The sequence below is a fragment of the Aspergillus luchuensis genome, chromosome 7 (genome assembly GCF_016861625.1).
Source record: "Aspergillus luchuensis IFO 4308 DNA, chromosome 7, nearly complete sequence".
Lineage (NCBI taxonomy): Eukaryota > Fungi > Ascomycota > Eurotiomycetes > Eurotiales > Aspergillaceae > Aspergillus > Aspergillus luchuensis.
The window spans coordinates 2,648,667-2,667,582 of NC_054855.1; the positions used below are offsets into that span (position 1 = coordinate 2,648,667).

Genomic DNA, 18,916 nt, shown 5'->3' on the forward strand with positions numbered 1-18,916 from the left:
CTACACCGTTTCCCATCCAGTCCCGCTTCTCCTGCGTACTCCCGAATCCAACCACGGAGTATACATACTTAACACACAACAATATTACTACCCCCCTTTGCAAGGATTCCTCAGTGTAGCCCGCACACACTCACAGCTCGGGCCTTCTTATCACATAATAATTATCCTCATGACCCCAAAGGCTTCATTCATTTTATAAAAGGAAGCAGTGGGGGCGCTGAAGAGCTTGCCACAGCAGGTCACGTAGGCCACTAAGTAGCAATCTTTTCGCAACAAGCCGAAGTACTAAGTCATAGTACTTCCAGATCTTGCTTTTGTCAAATAGAGAAAAGGAGGAAGACGACCACTGCGGGGTACCCCCCTTTCCACTCCTGGAGGGCCAGCAAGTTCCACTGCACAGACCATAGACCTCTACCAGTAAAAGAACTGGTGCGACCGGGACTAGGCTTGCGATCAAAGACAACTGGTTGCTTTCCGTCAATGATCACGTGGGCTTGTTTGAATGTGGCACCTTCCCCTGGCTTAGTCATCATTGGACAGAACTTCGCATAAATAGGCGTCGATGAAAGAGGACAGGTCCTGGCTTGAGTGGGTACGAAGTAGCTCTTGGATGATAAACTCCGGCATGTCAACTGCCCAGTGACCATGGCGGATACGCTTCATAGGGTTGGAGATTGCGAGCGGTTTACGTATTGTCAATTAGATTCTGAGCGACTTCATCTTATCCAGAGTAAGTGCCGTTAGAAAAAAGACCAACCCGCAACGTCTTCTCCAACAGAGAGGAAAAAGAGTGACGCAAGTCGTCCACTGAAATACCTTGAGTGACTGAGTTCACCGGCCGGTGCTGGTAGTTTGGGTTGCAGATGATACCAAAATCCCCAACTAGCTTAAGCCGGTTGCAGTCTACCTATTGTTCCCCCGGACGGTGAAAGCTTTGGCTATCCTATTTTGCGCAAAGTTAGTTCTGGCGAGCACCAGCGCAGCTGGTAGTCATCGTTGCGATGATTGAAGGTGGGCTTCGGCCTTAAGCTGCTGTCTTTTTAATTTCTACCTGACAACTGCCACACTATTAGAGCCCAGCACCACGTAGTCACATCTGCCCATGGCTTCAAACTCGTAGGTAAGGTAGGTGGGCATGTACCTCGGCGCGAAATACTGGGGAAATTGCCCATGTGACCGAGTGCGTTCAGTTGTTTGCTATGACAAAAGAGACTGTCGCGATTCCTACTTGTAACATTATTCATATTACAATTTACATCGAGTTGGCGGGCCAAAGAATAAATACACGACTTGATGTGCTGTTGTGAGGGGGGTGGGGGGGACCAATATAGAGACCATCGTGGATGTCCTTCCTCCTTCTGTTCAACTAAGAGTAGAGAGCAAAAAGGTCCTCCTTACTTGGCACCATTTTGCGCCTGAGCCATTTCAGCTCTCCTATCTGCCAAGTGTCCCATCATCTCACCCAGCTTGAGCGTGTCTCCGGTCACAATGCACATGGACATGTGGCTCTTCCCCTTGAGGAATGCATCACCCTTGGCCAGGCAGAAGCCCGAGTAAGGCTTGTCGTGCTTGCGCATGGTTTTGTGGAACAGCTCAACAGCCTCAAGCCACTCGGATTCAGTCCCCACGATGCCGTGACCACCCGGCAGGCCCATGCTGACACGGGCATCAATGGTGCCAAGCCAGACGGCGTCGATCTCGGGTACTTCCGTCAAGATCGCATCGAGATTCTGAATACCCTCGAGCGATTCCACCTGGATCATGAAGCCCGACTGGCGGTTGAAGTTTTCCCACAACGAGTGGTCCTTGTCGAGCGGCACGTCCGTCAGCCCATGCACGTAGCGGAAAGGCGGTGCAGACCGGTGCCCGCCATTCTTTCGGCCAAACTTTACGGCTCCGCGGGCCTCCTTGGCCTGTTCCACCGTGTCAATTTGCGGCACCACGATGGATGCGCCGGCGTCGAGTGCATACGCCATGGTAGCATGGTCGTGGCCGGGTACGCGTACCCAAGGGATCGTGCGGCCGTTGCTGAGGAAAACTGCCTCGTGTACCATCTGCGCTCATGGCTACATTCAGTGGATAGTCCTTTTTATATAGAGTTGTAAAAAAAAAAAAAAAAAAAAAAAAAATATTGGGTAAGGATTTTAACGTACGGTTGTCATGGTCTCGATGTTCATGGCGCTATGCTCCCAATCAATCCAGACATAGTCAAACCCCATGGGGGCTAGCCAGCGGGTGATCGGGACTGAGGCTAGCCCGGCATAGTATCCCAGCAGAGTAGGGATCTTGCCCTGATGGGCGTCTCGAATGGCGTCGCGGGCTCGGTGTGGCTGGAACAACGTGTTGGACATGTAATCCCTCATATCGCCAAAGCGCTCTGGTCCATCCCAAGTCGTCGATCCCATTTTGTTTCGATTGGGGTGCTTCCTGTGACTGCGATATCAGAGTATATATTCTCGGGATTGAACACAAGACGAGGTAAAAGTAAACAACTAGTGCTGTGGACCAAAAGGCTCTGTATCCTTCGTGGCAATTTGGAACCAAGTAAACTGGTGTGTTATTATAGTCGGGCCAATATTCGCACCGTATTACGGTATTAGATTATATGCCCCTCGGTAACATTATTCCTTCTTAGTATTCCCATAAATTGACCGACCTCCACGGCAACTTAAACTTCAGCAATCCTTCCAGCGGCTTTTCTACTACATTAACGGCATTAGGTTCGACAAACCTCTGGCATGGAATATCTCTCCTCTTCCTTTTGTTCGACTAAGTTCCTCATCATTATCATTCTACTAGCCAAATACTAGTGCTGTAACCCCCCGCCGGTAGTTACAGGACCAGGTCCATTCCAGCTGCAGCTACAGTGTCAACAAACAATCACAATGCCGGGTTTCTGTAGGATTATCAGTATAGTAAATCCACCAGCCCTCCTCGGGCTCTTTCACTGTTTATGCAGGTGCTCCTACGGATTCGTGGGCGGATTCCGACTTCGCTTCCCGGCTGTGAATTATGGTCGTGACACATATCTCTCCGTTCACTGGCTAGCTAGATTAGTTTTAACATAGATTACCGCTTGCTCTGTTGGGCCTATGCCATAGACCTTCCTGATCTTGATTCGTTTCCTGGCCAATAATCGGTTGTTGCTTACCCCCTCTTGACTACTAGTAGTACTAGTTGATGCCTGCATGCGGCGGTATGAAACCTAGCTAGTCAGAACGCTAGATGAGAAATTGTTGTACACTTCTGAGACTTATCATTGGCGGACAAATCACTCGTGATAGCGAACTGTCACACGTCTATGCGCTTTCTAACCTACAACTAACTAGTTAGTATATTCCCCAACTGAGTCATTTACAGATAGTCGACCGCTGGGTTGCCTTATATTCCTCCTCCAGGATTCACGCTGCGAGGTGATAGCGCAAGAGTTTCTACCAGAAGCGTAGTTTCCATACTGTAAATTACAGAAAAAAAGATGTAGGCGTATATAATCAGAATTTTCGTGTTCCGTAAAGCCCTCTTTTTCTTTCCGGTGGCCTCCACAATGAATGATTGTCCTTATTTTCTTGCTCTGACCAATTCATTCTAAAAACGGTGCGTGACGTACCCTGCCCTTCAAAATGGATGCGTCGTCATGCCATGCAACGTATAATATTAATCGTCGAAAATCGCGCTTGTCAAATCAAATATCGAAATCGTTATGTTTCTGCGGCGGCGGCGGCGGCAGCAGCAGCAGCCCACCCGAACTTCACGCGCTGTCAATCAATGACGAGCCAGGCGTGGAAGCCATTCTTCGGCACTTTAGCACAGGCATGGCATTCTGGAAGCGCCTCAGGACATGTCGACCTTGCTTGGAAGCCCACTCAGACCGCGTACTCGACATGATTGGGAATGTGGTTGGGTTTCTGAGCAATAATGTCACGGATGCAGCTGTTACCTCGGCCGAGGGGGCTGAAAGGCATAGTCGGAGCAGCAACGGGATCGGCAGCAGCAGCAGCAGCAGCAGCATTGGGAGCGCGCCGCAAACCTTCATACAACCTCGTGTGCCCGTTGTGGCTCCTTCCAGTCCCTCTCTGGCTGCAGCTCTTGAGAATCTTCCTCCCATGGCTCTCGGACGGTTTACACTTGACAGTCAACAAGGAGTCACTTTGATACGCTTTATCTTTCGTCGAATTTTACGGCAGATAGCTTCGGTGTTGGATGAGATGCAGCAGATGGAAGTTAGTCAGCGTTTTCCATCGGAACGAGAGCTGGCGACCTACCTGATATCAGTTCTGCAACTACTTGAGGCTATGGAAAGATAGCGTGTTACTCAATGACGAAACGAAGATACGCTCTAAAGATATACGAATAAGCGATGTGATGATTCGATATTTAAGCTATTGTGAGACTGTCACTTGTTACGACTATGTCAATACTGTCAGATAAGATAGATTATCAAATATAGAAGTTTAGGTGTTCAGATAAAAAAAGAAATGAACAAAGATTGGCTGTTCTATGTAGAGGTACAAATAATCCATTCCATCAGAGTCCGGAAGCACCAAGTACAGTGCCATTGTTGAGAATCACAGGATTGCTTGAGTACATGACACCAACCATACGAGCCCACGTGTCGTTGCTGGGGTTTTTCCAAGTATGAGTAGTAGCGCGCTGGATAAGCATGTCGCCCGGTTTCTGGATACGCTTCTCGCCTGATTCGGGGTGTGTTATTTTCGGGATCCCGCCTGCGACCTGGATGCACTTCTTACCTGATTCGAGCGTGACTTCAATCTCGCCTGCAACCTGGATAACAACATCGAGACTGACAGTACGGTGGGCAGGACTGCCTTCACCCGGAGGTGTATCAATGTACCACATCATGCCACGACCATCGGGAAGGGTGATAGGAGGTACACTGGCAGTCTTCAGATAATCAATATAGTCGGTAATATCAGTGCCATTAAGCGTATTAGGAGTCCTGCCGGTGATATATCCTAAACGGAACAAGGAACCTCCAACATCCTGCTTAACAGCAAGGCTTTCACTCAGTGTTGTATTGAAGAAAGAGATACCGGTATCGAGATTAGTGTCAGTAATGACACGGTGCGGATTCGGGAGTGGCGCCGGGGTGGATATGGCTGCAATGCAGCTGACTGCAAGGGAGGCAAATGGAATTAGATATATGAATGTCATATTTTGTCTCTCTCTCTCTCTCTCTCTTCCTCTGTGTGTGTTTGTGTGTGTGTGTCTTGGAACTTACACGTTCGTCATGCTTTTATACCAGGACTCTACCGCCGTAAGAAATTGGCTTCGTTAGACCATAGTTAGCAAAAGGGGATGAGTCGAGATAGTCTGAGCCGAAAACCAAGAAGCGAGCGAGGCTCAAGAGAGAGCGCATAACAAGAAACAAGCCTCGTAAGGATGATATTGGGAAGAGAAACAAGAGGCATACCTCGTAAGGCTCAAAGGATTCGAGCGGGACGGGCGCAGTGAGAACAAAATTCCTACTTCATCCAATCAAAAACTAGCCACGGGTGGTTTTCATCGGGTTAGATGTTTCGACTAGTAGTCCCTGCAAGATGTTGACTTGGCAAGTATTTGATTGGTTGAAACCCGCCATCTCGGCTTGCCAGCTACTACTACTAGTACTAAGTACTACTGGTCGGTGTCCTTGGATGCCATCAGTCATGTGCTTCCCTGAATTGTCAGATGCATTTCTTACAAAAATTTTGACTCTGCCTGAAATGTAGTCTCTTCTCGGGGAAAGCTAAGTGCTGACGCGTTGAATTGAAGGGTATCTCCACCATCCTAGCGTCTGACTGACGCCACAAATTACCATGTCGAGTGTGGTTCATCAAGATCCAAAGATCGAGCCAGTTCAGGGGGCCGAGAATGAAGCTGTGCAAGGTACCATCATCCCTCATGGAGTCCAAGATGGAGCCGAATTCGAGGTCCGGTTCAGAGCCGGGGATCCCACTAATCCCAAAGAATGGTCATCCTGGCGCCGAGCCTGGGCACTGTTCTGCATCGCCTTCTCCTCCTTTATCGTGTCCCTTTACAGCACTATCTACACGTCGTCCATTCCGGGGATCAGCAAAACCTTTGACATTCAACTCTCCGTTATCCCGACGCTAGGGATTACCACCTACCTCGTCGGCACTGGTGCGGGTAGTCTAATCCAAGCGCCTCTCAGCGAGGTATTTGGTCGCCGCCCCATTTACCTCGTGTCCATGACAGTTTTCACTCTTCTCATCCTCCCGTGTTCTTTGGCCACATCCGTCGCTGAGATATTGGTGGTACGATTTTTCGGGTAAGCGATTCGATATATCTATCGATTATGGCTTCGTGCGTGATTTGAGCGGAGGCTAATCTGCGAGGCTAATCTGCCATTCCAACAGAGGCGTGTTCGGTGCTGCTACAATCTCCAATGCGCCAGGTAGCTTGGTAGACATCTATCCATCTGACAAACTGGCAGTGGGATTCTCGCTATGGAGCATCGCGCCGTTCAATGGTCCTGTCATTGGGCCCATCATCGGTGGCTTCGTCTACGCGGGTCTGGGCTGGCGCTGGGATAACTGGCTGACCATGATCCTCAGCGGCGCCTCTGTCATGCTCATGGCTACAATCCCCGAAACATATGCCCCTGTCCTCCTCAGAAAAAGAGCTGCACGGCTCCGGAAAGAGCAGGATAGTCGCTATTGGTCTCGCTACGACGACAGGACATCATTCTGGTCGCAGCTCAAGGTCACCATGGGCCGGCCGTTTATCTTGGCTGCAACTGAGCCCATTCTGTGGTTCTTTAATACATGGTAAGTAGCCAAAAAGTCAAGACCCAAGCAACGTGGCGAACAGGGATTAAAGTCAATGTCATGCCAGGGTGTCTGTTGTCTATGCCGTCCTCTACCTTTCCTTCGTCGCATACCCCATCGTTTTCCAAGACTATCGAGGCTGGGGCCCTGGTATCGGTGGCTTGGCATACTTAGGAAATGGTCTTGGAGTGATGCTTGCCATCTGTCTCGAGCCGCTTTGGAGGCGCATCATCAACTCCAGTCCAATCAACCCCGAGACTGGCCGTGTGTATCCTGAAGCCGCGGGGTCCATCATGAGCCTTGGTGCGATATGCACGCCGATAGGTCAACTCGTGTTTGCATGGACTTGTGTGCCTACAAGCATTCACTGGCTGGTGCCTATCGCTTTTGGAGTGCCTTTTGGCTTTGGAAACACGCTGTGCTTTATTTATAGTTCGAATTATCGTATGTGCCTCGTCCCCAACTGACCCATCCTGGCATTTCTAGACTGACTCAAACGGAATGAAAGTGGCAGGATCTTACGGCATATACGCAGCTTCTGCGCTCTCTTCAAATACCGTTTTCAGGTCTATCCTAGGAGGCACATTGCCCTTGGCCGGGTCGAAAATGTATCAAAACTTGACACCTCATTGGGCCGGCACACTTCTCGGCCTCATAGAGTTGTGCTTGGTTCCTATCCCATTTATCTTTTGGCGTTTTGGAAAGAGAATTCGTTCGCGAAGCCGAGCGATTCTGCAAATCCAGAAAGATGCTGAGGCGGAACGGAATCGCACGTCTCGATCTTGAATGTCAATCATGCTCAAACCTATACCTTTGTAAACCTTTGTACTATCAGTAGTTACCAAACCGGGACAGAAAAAGAAAATAAAAATCAACACGGTCGTATATGATAACAGTCTAGCGTCATCACAGAGATATCTAAATGAATAGAGAGATAAAATTACATGCATAAATAAAAGATTAAATGCATAAATGGGTAATCAAATAAAAATCGAGAAAATATAAAACTCTCCGGGGGTCTTTAGCATGATCTTTTCCCACTAAACGTCCCGAGAGTTTACTTAGGTATGATCCGATACAAATAGAGAGATCGGGGTGCCACAAGTCCTCACCAAAAGCGAGGCAAAAGCTCACTCACAGCCGCAGTCCAGAGACATACAGAACAGCACTATACACAAACGCACATACGCGCGAATTCTTTTCTCCCACCTTTGCCTGCTACCCTTATCACACTTGCACTGCACTGCACTGCACTGCAATGAACCTCCCATCAATTTTGCCAAAACTCACTCCCCCTTTGGGCGACCGCGAGGCCATCTCTGACGCCATGTACCGGTGCCTGTGGGGGTTCGACACCGCGGACGCGGCGTTATTCGCGTCGAGCTTCGCAGCCGACGACTGCGTCTTTGACCTCAATGGCAAGGTCATGCACGGCTTGGAAGAAATCAAGGCAAAATGCTTCGACTCCATTGCGAAATTGGACACGACGCACTTCCTCACCAATGTGCGTGTTAGCTATGTCGAAGGCGAGTCCACCGCCGTGGGTACCAGTTGTGGACTGGCGCAGCACTATGCCCCGGGCCAGGGGCTTCGCGACAATTCCAGGTCGCTCCTGGTGGGAAGTCTGTACTGGTATGAGTTTGTCAAGGATGAGTCCGATGGTGGTGGTGGTGGTGGTGGCCTGTGGAAGATCAAACATTGGAGGGTGAAGTCGGTCTGGAGTGAAGGCGACTGGAGCATTTTGCAGGGGTAAACTGTCAACTGAAGATGGGGTTGGCAGGAGTAGTAATCGAGGAGTACATATGGTTACGGCAGGGAAAAAAAAAAAAAACAAACAAACAATTTAGGTACTTCATCATCACCACAATGAGATCAATGCTCCGTTTATATACATTTCTTCTATTTGTTTTCTTCCTTCCTGCGTTTATATATGAGCCCTCTCATCCTGCGACTCCTTTGCGTTGAAACGAGGTAAGCCAAATGGAAATACGTTTGATGGATCCAGCTTCTGTTTCAACTTCGTTAACCTTTTGACCGTGTCGATGCCATAAAAATCAATAGCGTCGCAGTTCTCTGGCCGCGACATGCTCCAGTAACCCTTTCGAAGAGCCTGGCCAGTTTGCAACATCTCCCTATAGATAACTTGCGTCCATTCCCTTGTGACTTGCTTCTGGCGTGGAGATGCGTCCAGCGGTGCAATGGCGCATGGCGAAACAACATAATGTTCACGACGATGACTCCAGGAAGCCGTGTCATCAGGCTGTACGGCGCGACCGTGGATGTGGTGCACGAGTATGGCCGATGCGCCGCCAGTGGGCGCTGGATTCCGCATGATGACTCCAATCACTTCCGGAGTGAGACGGGCCAGGGTCAGAGATGCCATATCCCAGTAGCCATGCTGGGAGTCGGCAATGCCCTGATTGAGTGTCTCGTGAAAAGCAAGGGTCGATGCTGTGTTGAAAGTTAAGATTAGTAACAACAACTGCTTTTTCAGGCTGTCAGTTGCTTGCTGTAAATGAAGTACCACACTTACTCTCGCTAACTGTGTCCACTAAGGGAGCCAATTGAAGTCGCCACAAAAGCTTTTCCTTGAAGTTCATTCCGTCAGCCACATGAGCATCGGAGTGGCTGTCGCATATCCAAGTGAAATATAGGTTGATGGCTGGGCCGAGTGCGTCGGTCGTGTTGATGGTCATCTCTCCGCCAAAGTTAGTCGGGAGTCCTTCGTCCAGCAGGGCCTGGAAGCCCGAGAGAACTTTGACAGCATGCTGCAGAGAAAAGACCAGAGTTCCAGCAATATATCGAGGTTTGGGACGGACTCGGATTCGCAGTTCAACTATAATGCCATAGTTTCCCTGCCCAGCGCCACGCATGGCCCACAAGAGATCCGGATCATCTCGCGTGTCACGGATGCGCCCATCAGCTTGCATTACCTTCGCACCTAGGATGTTGTCCACGCCCATCCCCCATGCCCCCGAGGATAGGCCGTAACCTCCGCCGCAGGACCATCCTACCACGCCAACACTGCCCGCCCAGCCCGTCGCTGCGCTGAGCCCGGCGCCATCTAGCGCTCGATGCATCTCGATAGCCGTGATTCCCGGCCCAACCGCGACAGCTTTCTCCGTTGCGGTCGAAGAAGAAGGCTTGCTCTCGAGGATGTTAATCCATTTGAAATACCTGAGATCAATCTGAGCAGCGCTGGGCTCAACGGTGCGTCCGTAGGGGTCATGTCCACCGCCTCGAATCGTCATAGGAATCGGGGGCATATGACCCGAACAGTAGACTACTGCCTGTCGTAGCTGGTCGATGCTCCTCGGCAAGACGATGGCCAGTGGCTCAGTCTGACGGTTGTACTCATTGTACTCTTGGCGAATGAATGCGTAGAATTGATTGGAAGGTGTGACTATGAGGGTGTCGGGGGAATCAAGGGCCAGTTGACGGAGAGACGGTGCCTCCCTTCGAAGTGTACATGGGTCGGATTTCCAGTCGGTGGGTTCCACGATCTCCTTCATGATTGTCCAGGGGATTAGTATGCGATGACAAAATGGATTGGATGACGACAAGCTATCGGACACTTGCAAGGTCAGTTAGGAGAAGCGAGGGTCACCATCCCAATATGTACTTGTCGCTGTTCTGACCCTTGCCGGGTTCTTTTCGCCAGCAGCGAACAACCACCCGAGGGGTTAATTTCCTGTATCGGGATAAGCCTGCCAATACATGCCAGTAGAGATGAATAATTTGTCAGGCATAACTATGCTGCGCGCCGCTTTTCATTAAACCTTGGGCAATCGTACTGATGCCACCACAGCTTACATTGTATTTTAGATATTTGATAATGGAAGGTCAGGAAAAAGTCATCGCACGAATCGCATCAATATATACTAGTCTCTAGACCTACAGATAACGCAACAAATGGTAAAGTAGTAGTACGCGCAAGTTAAACATCCCAATTTCAATTCAAGAAGCCCGATGTTCGCAATGCCTTGATGTATTTGCCAATGACCTCGTCGGTGATAGGCCCTTGGTTACGAAGCGTCTCAGAGTGCTGGTTTGCCTTGGTAGTATCCAAGATGAGCTCTCCGCACGACATTGGAATGAAGTAGTTCTCGAAAAAATCAATCAGCTGCAGCGCCGGGTTATCAACTGTGGACCCACGGAGTCGTCTGACGCGATCGATCCACTGGTCGAATGGGATGATGCTTTCCCTCCCAAGGCCGAGTGCGCTGGCGAGCGAGGCAATCATTTCCTGCCAGCTTTGACGCGATGGATTGTCAATGTGGTAGATCCAGTCGTCGGCTGTCTCAGACAAGAGCAAGTCGCCCAGGGTATCTGCGACGCCATCGACAGGGTACCACGAGAGGGTGCCCTCAAGGTATGGGAGTAGACCAAGAGACTGGGATGTTTTGATCAGGAAAGGCATGTATTCAGAGTTATTCCAGTAGCCATTGGTGGTGGATCCGGAAATTTGCGCAACTCGCACCGCCTTGGCCTGAAAGCGATCAGGATAGCGGCGTAGTGTCTTGGACAGGACGGTCTCGCAGACTAGCTTCGCCTCTGCATAGCCAGTGAGAGGGACCGACTCAACAGTCGTAGGCTGCTCAGGCACCAAGGGAGTTCCTTTCCACAATGGGTAGTTGCCAACCACGGCAATGGATGACACAAATAGGAACCCGACGCGGAGCTGGGGCTGCTCCTGAGCAATGTCCGCGGCGAGTGATATGAGATTCCGTATGATTTTCATTTGGATCTCATACATGCGAATAGGGCGTGTCAAACTCATGGGCCACGCACTGTGGACAATATGGGTGACTCTGCCGAGTAAGGACTGGTACTTGTCGGCAGACAATCCTATGGAAGTCTTGCTTGTGTCTGTTTCAATCACCTCTAACTTTGCCATGGACGCAGGGTCGAGGTTAATTCCACGCATGGCAAATGAAGATTTCTGGCGGACGTTGGCCTCAGTGTTGCTCAGCCTGTTGATACAGATGACTGTTTTCACATCGCTACGCTGGGCAAGAGCGGCCACAATGTGAGAGCCAAGACTGCCTGTTGCGCCAGTAACGAGAACACAGCGCGAGGAAGCCATCGGCGTGGTCTTCGATCTCGAAAAGATTGATTCTGGCAGCTCGAAACCTTTGGAGTATTTCTCGACGTAGTTGTCATTGATCCTTTGCCTCTCGGCATTGTTGGTGGGCAGAGACGGCGTGAAAACGCGCGAACGATAGCCGGACGGCCGCGGCGCCTGTGGATAGCTGTTCTTGGAGGGAAATGCGATAATAAGCCGCTGCAGATCAGCTTCGGGATGGTCTCCCCTAGTCCAATCGACGTGACCAAATCCGACGGATCTCAACGTCTTCTCCCAATGGCTCACCGAGGCGAGCACATAATCACGCTCGTCCTCAAACAGCCACCAGCCTTCAAGCAGGCCAAAGACAAAGTCGATCCAGGGAATCTGATGTGTCATCTCTAGAAGCATCAAAAAGCCATCGGCTCGCAACATGCGATGGATGTTACTCAGTGACACAGACAGGTTGCGTGTAGCATGTATGCAGTTTGTGGCCAGGATGATGTGTTCACTTTGCACAAGGGCGGCATCTGGCGCAGACTCAACATCAACCACTCTGAAATGAACAAATGGGTACTTCTTAAACCGCCTGCGGGCGGCGGCGACCAAGGAGCTTGATATATCGGACATGGTGTATCGGATTGGCACGCCGAGCTTTGCCAGCAAAGGCACGAGCTGTGAAGTAGTTCCACCGGTACCAGCGCCAATCTCGAGGATGTTGATCGTCTCGCCAGTCTTGGGTATCCTGGAGATAAGTTTCTCCATGAACAGTGAAAGTTGGTGAATCCATACACCTGTAAATGGAGACTTGGCGTAAAAGTCAGAGGCGACGTCGCGCGAGTCTTGTCGTCCGAATATGAGTTGGACACCGTCTTCCTTTCCAGTTATCAAGTCGGCGAATCTGGTACCGACAAGTGCTGCAAGTTTAACATCGTACATATGCGTCGGTTCTTCCTCTAGCAATTTGGCAAGTAGAGCATCCGCCGTCTTGAGTGGCGGAGCGACTGCTGTGCGTGTGATGGTTGGGCCTTGGATGTCAATGAGACGGGCGTCGACCTCCAGTAGCTGATACATGAGCTTCATGAGTTTCCCGTGCTTAGCAAGATGAGAGACACGCGGTATTTGATCACCTGCTTTCGCAGAGCGGATGGAACAGCCGAGCTGGTCAAACGCATCGAGAATGTAGGCAACACACAGCTCGCTTGTTCGTGGGGTGATGTGTTTATTGTATCCAGCCAGATTGTGCTCTTCTAGAAGATTATCGGTCTCCCATGCCAGCTCGTTGAAGACCTCCAAGATGATTGATGCCGATAGCGTCGCAGGAGTGCCATTCGCTATGGTATCATAGCCATCCACGGCACTGCTAGCATCACCAGTCACAATTCTGGCGGGTTCCATAGCTGAAGTGCTATTGACTTGCCGGTCGGGAAAGCCCTTGGAAGTCGAGGCTGAGGCAGGTTTGGCTGTAGGCGCAGTGTCATTGCTCATACCCAGTGCGGATCTGATACAAGCCACCAGACTCTTGAAGTCTGTCAGCTCCATCAACGCATCATTAGTCAAGACTACATGGAATGCCGCGTCGACTTCGCGAACTACTTCCATAGCCATGAGCGAATCGATACCAAGCTCTGCCAAGTCAGAGTCTTTCTTGATGTCTTCTGGCTCCAATCCCGACAGATTGCACACCAGCTCGACGGTTTTGTCATAGATCTCCGCGTCAACTGCAGCATTTGCTGGAGGTGCTGACGTGGTTACTGGCTCAGAGTTCTCCGAAACAGATGATGAACAGTTCTGTGAAATGCCTTTGGTGAAATTATCGTTGGGTGTGTCCGGCGGCGTTGGTCCGTCTGATAATGAGGAGCTCCTCGTCTCTGCGTCTGAGGGTTCAGCAACCAATTGTCCACTAACGATGTCAGCCATCGCTTGTCGCGCATAGAAAACACCCAACATGATCTCCACCAAGTTCCCATCCTGACCATCAAAAACAAAGATGTCGGCAATGTATCCTGACTCGGACGTACGGTGACAGGCAACAAAGACATTCCACTCTGTCGAGTCAATGCTATTTTCCCACCAGCTGCCACCGCGTAGCCACTGAGAAAAGCCCTGGCAAATGAAGATAGTGCCCTTATTGTCTCTCTCCGAGGAAGAATCGTCATCCTCAGTCATTAGGTTGAGGAAGATACTTGCCACCTGGCAAAAGGTTTCGGTGCGTATCGCGTTGACGTAGCCACTCTTGCCGTTGTGTCCACCGAGCTGATGTGCTTTGACACGACCAGCTGCTTCGCTTCCATTGCTGGATACCTTGGTGACTTTACCAACTGCTTCTTTGAATTCAATCAGCGGTTGCATTGATCTGTATATGCTTCGGCCTTGAAGAACATCGACGTTATCATCGTTCCCCATCAGGAGCCTGTCGCACCTAGCCCTGCCGCTCAGGCGAGTAAAGTGATCATAGTTCTCTTTGACATAGGGATCTGTCGACGAGGTAAACGATATGATACCGGTGCTATAGACTGTAACTGGTGCTCCACTGTTGTCCACTGAGCCGATTCTCCACGTATAGCTGCGGTCTGGCATTCCAGAACACGCAACGTCAACAAGGAGCTGGCCCCTGATATCGGCGCATAGGATATTATAAAGATGGGTATTTCGAATAAGCGGCTGGTAGTCGGTACTGTCAAGCTCAGGATTTAGACTGCAAATCGCATGCAACGCAATTTCGACATGAAGCATGGCTGGGACTGCTGCCACATTCTGAGCAATTTTGGTTGCATTGGCAGGAACTTGAAAATGGGAAGTGCCGACATTGACGCGAAATCGAGCATTCTGCTTATTATCCCCTTCGTAGGCAACGAAACTTGTTAGGGTTTTTGGTTCTTCTGCCTGCAACGCCGACTGATGCTCGGCGGCGGCAGGTGGCAAGCTGAGCGGCATGTCTTTGAGCTCCATCCAGTGTGTTGCTTTCTCGAATTGATACGGGGGCAAAATAAGCGGGGAGTAGTGTCGTGCTTGACTGGCGTGATGCATCCAGAAAGTCACATTGAGACCCTGCTTCCAAAGGTCAATGGTGTTATTGACAAGGAACGTTAACGAGTTATTGCTCGTGATGTTGATGGCCTGGAAATGATTCGATGCTGGGCTTCCAAGAGAGCGACAGGCCATGTTTGCAATGCTTGAATTTGATCCTGCCTCAAGCCATACAGCGTCTGCACAGTCCTTGTAAATTCTCTGAACGGCATCGTGAAAGTAAACTGGATGGCGTAGATGCTGTGCGACGAAATCCGACTTCAGTTCTTCGGTTGACGACGAGGTCCTTGTTGCCCGTTCCACTCTTATAGTAGGCGTATGTAACTCAACATCAGCAGCCACATCTTGTAGCTCCTTCATTAATGGTTCCACAAGTTTCGAGTGGAAAGCATTTGTCACGTTCAGCCGCTTTATCTTGGGCGGTGGTGTGGCTTCGGCGGCCAGACTCTGGAAGTGCTCAACCCATCTGGCAGAACCAGCCAGGGTGAAGCTTTTTGGCCCATTGTAGCAGGCAATCGTAACGTCTGACTCGCCATCTGAGGCTTCGATAGCTCTTGCGATGAGAGCCTCTACCGTGGTAGGGTCAGCCTCGACCGCCAGCATGGCACCTCTCTCTGGGCCCCAAGAGTCACGAATGATGCGAGCCCGACGCGACACAATCTTGAGAGCATCCTCCAACGAATAGACTCCAGCAATACACAGGGCCGTGATCTCTCCAAAGCTATGGCCCACTACAGCGGCGACTTCCACTCCACAGTCGATCCAGCTTCTTGCACAAGAGTACTGCATCGCAAACAAGGCCAGTTGGAGTCTGCAAGTATCTTGAATAGGTGTGTTGAGGAAGATGTCGCGGTATATGCTGCCCAGCCCGAGCGAGAGACACGCCGAATCACACTTGTCCAAATGCACCTGCAGAATGGTAGCGCTGTCGAAGACTGCCCTGTCCAATCCAACGAAGGTGGACACCTGGCCACCAAAGCAGAGAACAACTGGTCGCGTTGTTGGAGAGTACTCCTTTACTACAATTGAACCGCTATCATTCTCCAAAGCAGACAGCTTTACGCATAGGTCTTTCAATGAGGAAGCAGTGAATATGGCGCCCCAGGGCAATGTCGGGTTCGATTGACGGAACAATTGGTAGGAGAGGCTGGACACTGATAAAACGCTTTTGCTGGCTGTACCTGCTGCGGCCTGAGATTCTATGAGCATTTTAAGCTTGCGTATATATGCTTTGAGGCTTTTCTGATCGAAAGCGTGCAAGCGAAATGGATAGACCTGGCCTTCGATCGAAGCGGATCCCGCGACAGAACACGAATTGCGGCGCAGAGTGGCCGATTCAGTCACAATCATGGATGCGTTGGATCCAGAAGCCCCATAATTGTTGATGAGGGCAGCAAGGAAGTTCGCATCCCATGGCTTCGCTCGCGTTGTAATTTCAATTTTATCCGCAGATGTCGCTTTCAATCCCGGGCTCCAGGTTACAAAACTGGGCTGGGGAGGAATGGTCCTGTGGTGAATCATGAGTAGAATTTTGACCAAGGAAATTATTCCAGAGGCAAATTCTGCATGTCCGACAAGACCTTTGACAGACATCAGAGACAAGTTCGCGTTGCCTCGGCTGTGGCCTCCGAAAACCGTACGGACTGCGTCGTACTCGGCAGGGTCTCCGACAGGTGTTCCTGTCCCATGAGCCTCAACTACAGACACATCGTGTGGTTCGAGCCTAGCCTGCTTTACTACATCAGAGAATAGCTCAGACAGTGATGGCGAGTTGGGAACTGTAATGGCTGTGCAGTTCTGGTTCTGGTACACCTTGGTAGATGCAATGACACCAAAAATCTGGTCGCCGTCGGCGAGGGCCGAGGATAGCTTCTTGAGATAGACTGCACAACCGCCTTCTCCTCTGCAATAACCATCTGCATTGGCATCAAATGGCTTGCATTGCCCAGTGGGACTTAGAAATGATGCCCCGGCAAGGTTGTGGAACCAGTTCGGGCTGGTGAATATATTAACACCACCGGCGAGAGCGCTGCTACACTCTCCATGTAGAATAGCCAGACACGCTTGATGGATGGCCACGCTGGACGATGAGCAGGCGGTGTCAACTGTCAAACTGGGCCCGGTCCACCCAAACCAATGGCTGACCTTGCCTGCGACGAAGCTGCGGAGGTTACCTGTTGCTGTATAAGCGTTCGCAGGGTAGCAGGCAATATTGTCGAAGTAGTCGACGTTGCCCACACCAATGTAGCAGCCAATGTGTTTATCTTCAGTGGATGAGGACGATGTGAAATATCCAGCCTGCTCCATTGCCTGGTATGCCAGCTTGAGACACAGGCGCTGCTGGGGGTCCATGGACGCCGACTCACGGGGGCTCTTCTTGAAAAATTTGTGGTCGAACTTGTCATAGTCGTCAATGAAGTTGCCAAACCACTTGCGACTACCGGCTCCTTGTCCTTGCAGCTTTCTCCAATTCATATCCATGGGGAATCTCTCTGCAGGAACTTCCCTGTGCTGGGATTGGCCACTGACCAGTATATCCCAGAACTCGTCCAGATCTTCTGCTCCAGGGACATGACAGGACATTCCAACGACTGCGATCTGCTCATCGCCCTGGATGTTATGCTCTGCGATGCCTGGCTTTGCCAAACTCGTTTCGCCAATTCGGGTTACCCGGGAATTCAGCATGCTCGCAAGAGTTGGTGGCACGCAGCGCTCGGGCCCTATATTGATGATCCTGCCCTGGCTCGCATCAGAAATGCATAGTTCAACGAGCTGACTGAATGACGAAAACCAATCAGACTGTTCGAGGAGGATACTCCTAACAACTGTCGCTTTTACAGGAGAGTCTCGACTCAAACTGCCCATGTCGCTATGGAACATCATGTGGGGTGGACTTGACAGATAGAATCTTTCGTTGGATGCAAATAGCTGTGCCAGTTGCTTTGCATTTTCCGCATGACCCGACCAATGGAAACGTCCTGCCAGTTCGAGTCGCACGACGTAAATGCCAGCCGCCTTCAACGCTTGAGCAAAGGCATCTGCCAACTTCTCAGAAACAGTGATTGTTGCTCTCCGTTCGTCGATTATGACAGATATGTAGGTCTAGGCTGTGGTTAGTGACAGGGGTAGAAAGCAAGACACCGAATACTTACTTTGGGAAACGGTTCGATCAACTTTTTGACGCTGTCCAGAGTACGACCGGCTCCCCATGATACTGAGAAAGATACTGCACGTCCATCTGAATTGTCTGCTACCATTTCTGCATCTACAATTGCTCCAATAGCCATGGCTTGCCTCACCGCTTTGCCACTGTTCGTGGCCAAGCTCTCTAGCGTGCCGGAATGGCTTGCAGCCATGGCCCCGAGCATACCGGTACATAGACCAGCTGCAACTGATTCCTGCATGAAATCGGCTGGCAGCGGATCGTCGTCTTTCAGCCTCGGCCAAGTATCTCGCAAGGCTTTTGAGTACTGTGTCAAATGCATTATAACGACGAGCGGGGTGGTTATTATGTTTGGCAGCGGGAATGTGGACGAGGATATTCTTCCAGCATTGAATTCGTCAACAAACTTCTTCAACAATGGCTTGCCCTCGAAGCCTTCAAGTTGAGAGACGTTTTTGGCAACAACATCCCACAAGTCGGGCAGCTCAGATAGACAGTCAAGTGCCCATTGATTGCTTGGCGTTGAATGAAGTGTATCTCGCAGGGTTTTGATATCATCGCCGTCTAGTGACAAAGCTTGCGGCCCAAATAAGAATACATTCCGGACCATATTTTGTCTCGCAAGAGAACCCATGATATATTGATGAGAACCAAAGATATGAGGTCGTTATTGGTGACAGGGAGCAAGAAGCAGAAGAGGCCGTGTGGGAGAGAGTCCAGGAGGCTCCGACAAGATATGCTTCGTGGGTCTGTCTTGGCACGCTGCCATATCCTGGATGTTGAAGTGAAAGCCGAAAGTGCAATCGCGCCGGTCTTAGTGGATTTCATATCAGTAATCCCACGATTGCCCGCGGACCTTGCTGTTGGGGA

The 18,916-nt window shown here is 50.5% G+C and overlaps 8 protein-coding genes across 8 annotated transcripts; 3 read left to right on the forward strand and 5 right to left on the reverse strand.

Moving 5' to 3' along the window:
- Positions 1-317: 317 nt before the first annotated feature.
- Positions 318-647, reverse strand: AKAW2_70877A (uncharacterized protein; the record flags this gene model as incomplete). Its single annotated transcript, XM_041683507.1, has 1 exon — positions 318-647. The coding sequence occupies one exon, from the start codon at positions 645-647 to the stop codon at positions 318-320; it is 330 nt and encodes a 109-aa protein (XP_041547761.1).
- Positions 648-1,394: 747 nt separating this feature from the next.
- AKAW2_70878A (uncharacterized protein) lies at positions 1,395-2,405 on the reverse strand (the record flags this gene model as incomplete). Its single annotated transcript, XM_041683508.1, has 2 exons — positions 1,395-2,054; positions 2,154-2,405. The coding sequence occupies 2 exons, from the start codon at positions 2,403-2,405 to the stop codon at positions 1,395-1,397; spliced, it is 912 nt and encodes a 303-aa protein (XP_041547762.1).
- A 1,215-nt stretch (positions 2,406-3,620) lies between these two features.
- On the forward strand, positions 3,621-4,304 carry AKAW2_70879S (uncharacterized protein; the record flags this gene model as incomplete). Its single annotated transcript, XM_041683509.1, has 1 exon — positions 3,621-4,304. One exon carries the CDS (start codon positions 3,621-3,623, stop codon positions 4,302-4,304), a length of 684 nt encoding a protein of 227 aa, XP_041547763.1.
- Positions 4,305-4,524: 220 nt separating this feature from the next.
- Positions 4,525-5,172, reverse strand: AKAW2_70880A (cupin domain-containing protein; the record flags this gene model as incomplete). The annotated part of the gene is made up of 2 exons (XM_041683510.1): positions 4,525-4,691; positions 4,749-5,172. 2 exons carry the CDS (start codon positions 5,170-5,172, stop codon positions 4,525-4,527), a joined length of 591 nt encoding a protein of 196 aa, XP_041547764.1.
- Positions 5,173-5,816: 644 nt separating this feature from the next.
- Positions 5,817-7,574, forward strand: AKAW2_70881S (MFS transporter; the record flags this gene model as incomplete). Its single annotated transcript, XM_041683512.1, has 4 exons — positions 5,817-6,289; positions 6,378-6,788; positions 6,856-7,232; positions 7,297-7,574. 4 exons carry the CDS (start codon positions 5,817-5,819, stop codon positions 7,572-7,574), a joined length of 1,539 nt encoding a protein of 512 aa, XP_041547765.1.
- Positions 7,575-8,115: 541 nt separating this feature from the next.
- AKAW2_70882S (uncharacterized protein) lies at positions 8,116-8,541 on the forward strand (the record flags this gene model as incomplete). Its single annotated transcript, XM_041683513.1, has 1 exon — positions 8,116-8,541. One exon carries the CDS (start codon positions 8,116-8,118, stop codon positions 8,539-8,541), a length of 426 nt encoding a protein of 141 aa, XP_041547766.1.
- Positions 8,542-8,712: 171 nt separating this feature from the next.
- Positions 8,713-10,300, reverse strand: AKAW2_70883A (FAD-binding oxidoreductase; the record flags this gene model as incomplete). The annotated part of the gene is made up of 2 exons (XM_041683514.1): positions 8,713-9,239; positions 9,322-10,300. The coding sequence occupies 2 exons, from the start codon at positions 10,298-10,300 to the stop codon at positions 8,713-8,715; spliced, it is 1,506 nt and encodes a 501-aa protein (XP_041547767.1).
- A 440-nt stretch (positions 10,301-10,740) lies between these two features.
- On the reverse strand, positions 10,741-18,656 carry AKAW2_70884A (type I iterative PKS; the record flags this gene model as incomplete). Its single annotated transcript, XM_041683515.1, has 2 exons — positions 10,741-17,985; positions 18,036-18,656. 2 exons carry the CDS (start codon positions 18,654-18,656, stop codon positions 10,741-10,743), a joined length of 7,866 nt encoding a protein of 2,621 aa, XP_041547768.1.
- Positions 18,657-18,916: the final 260 nt, after the last annotated feature.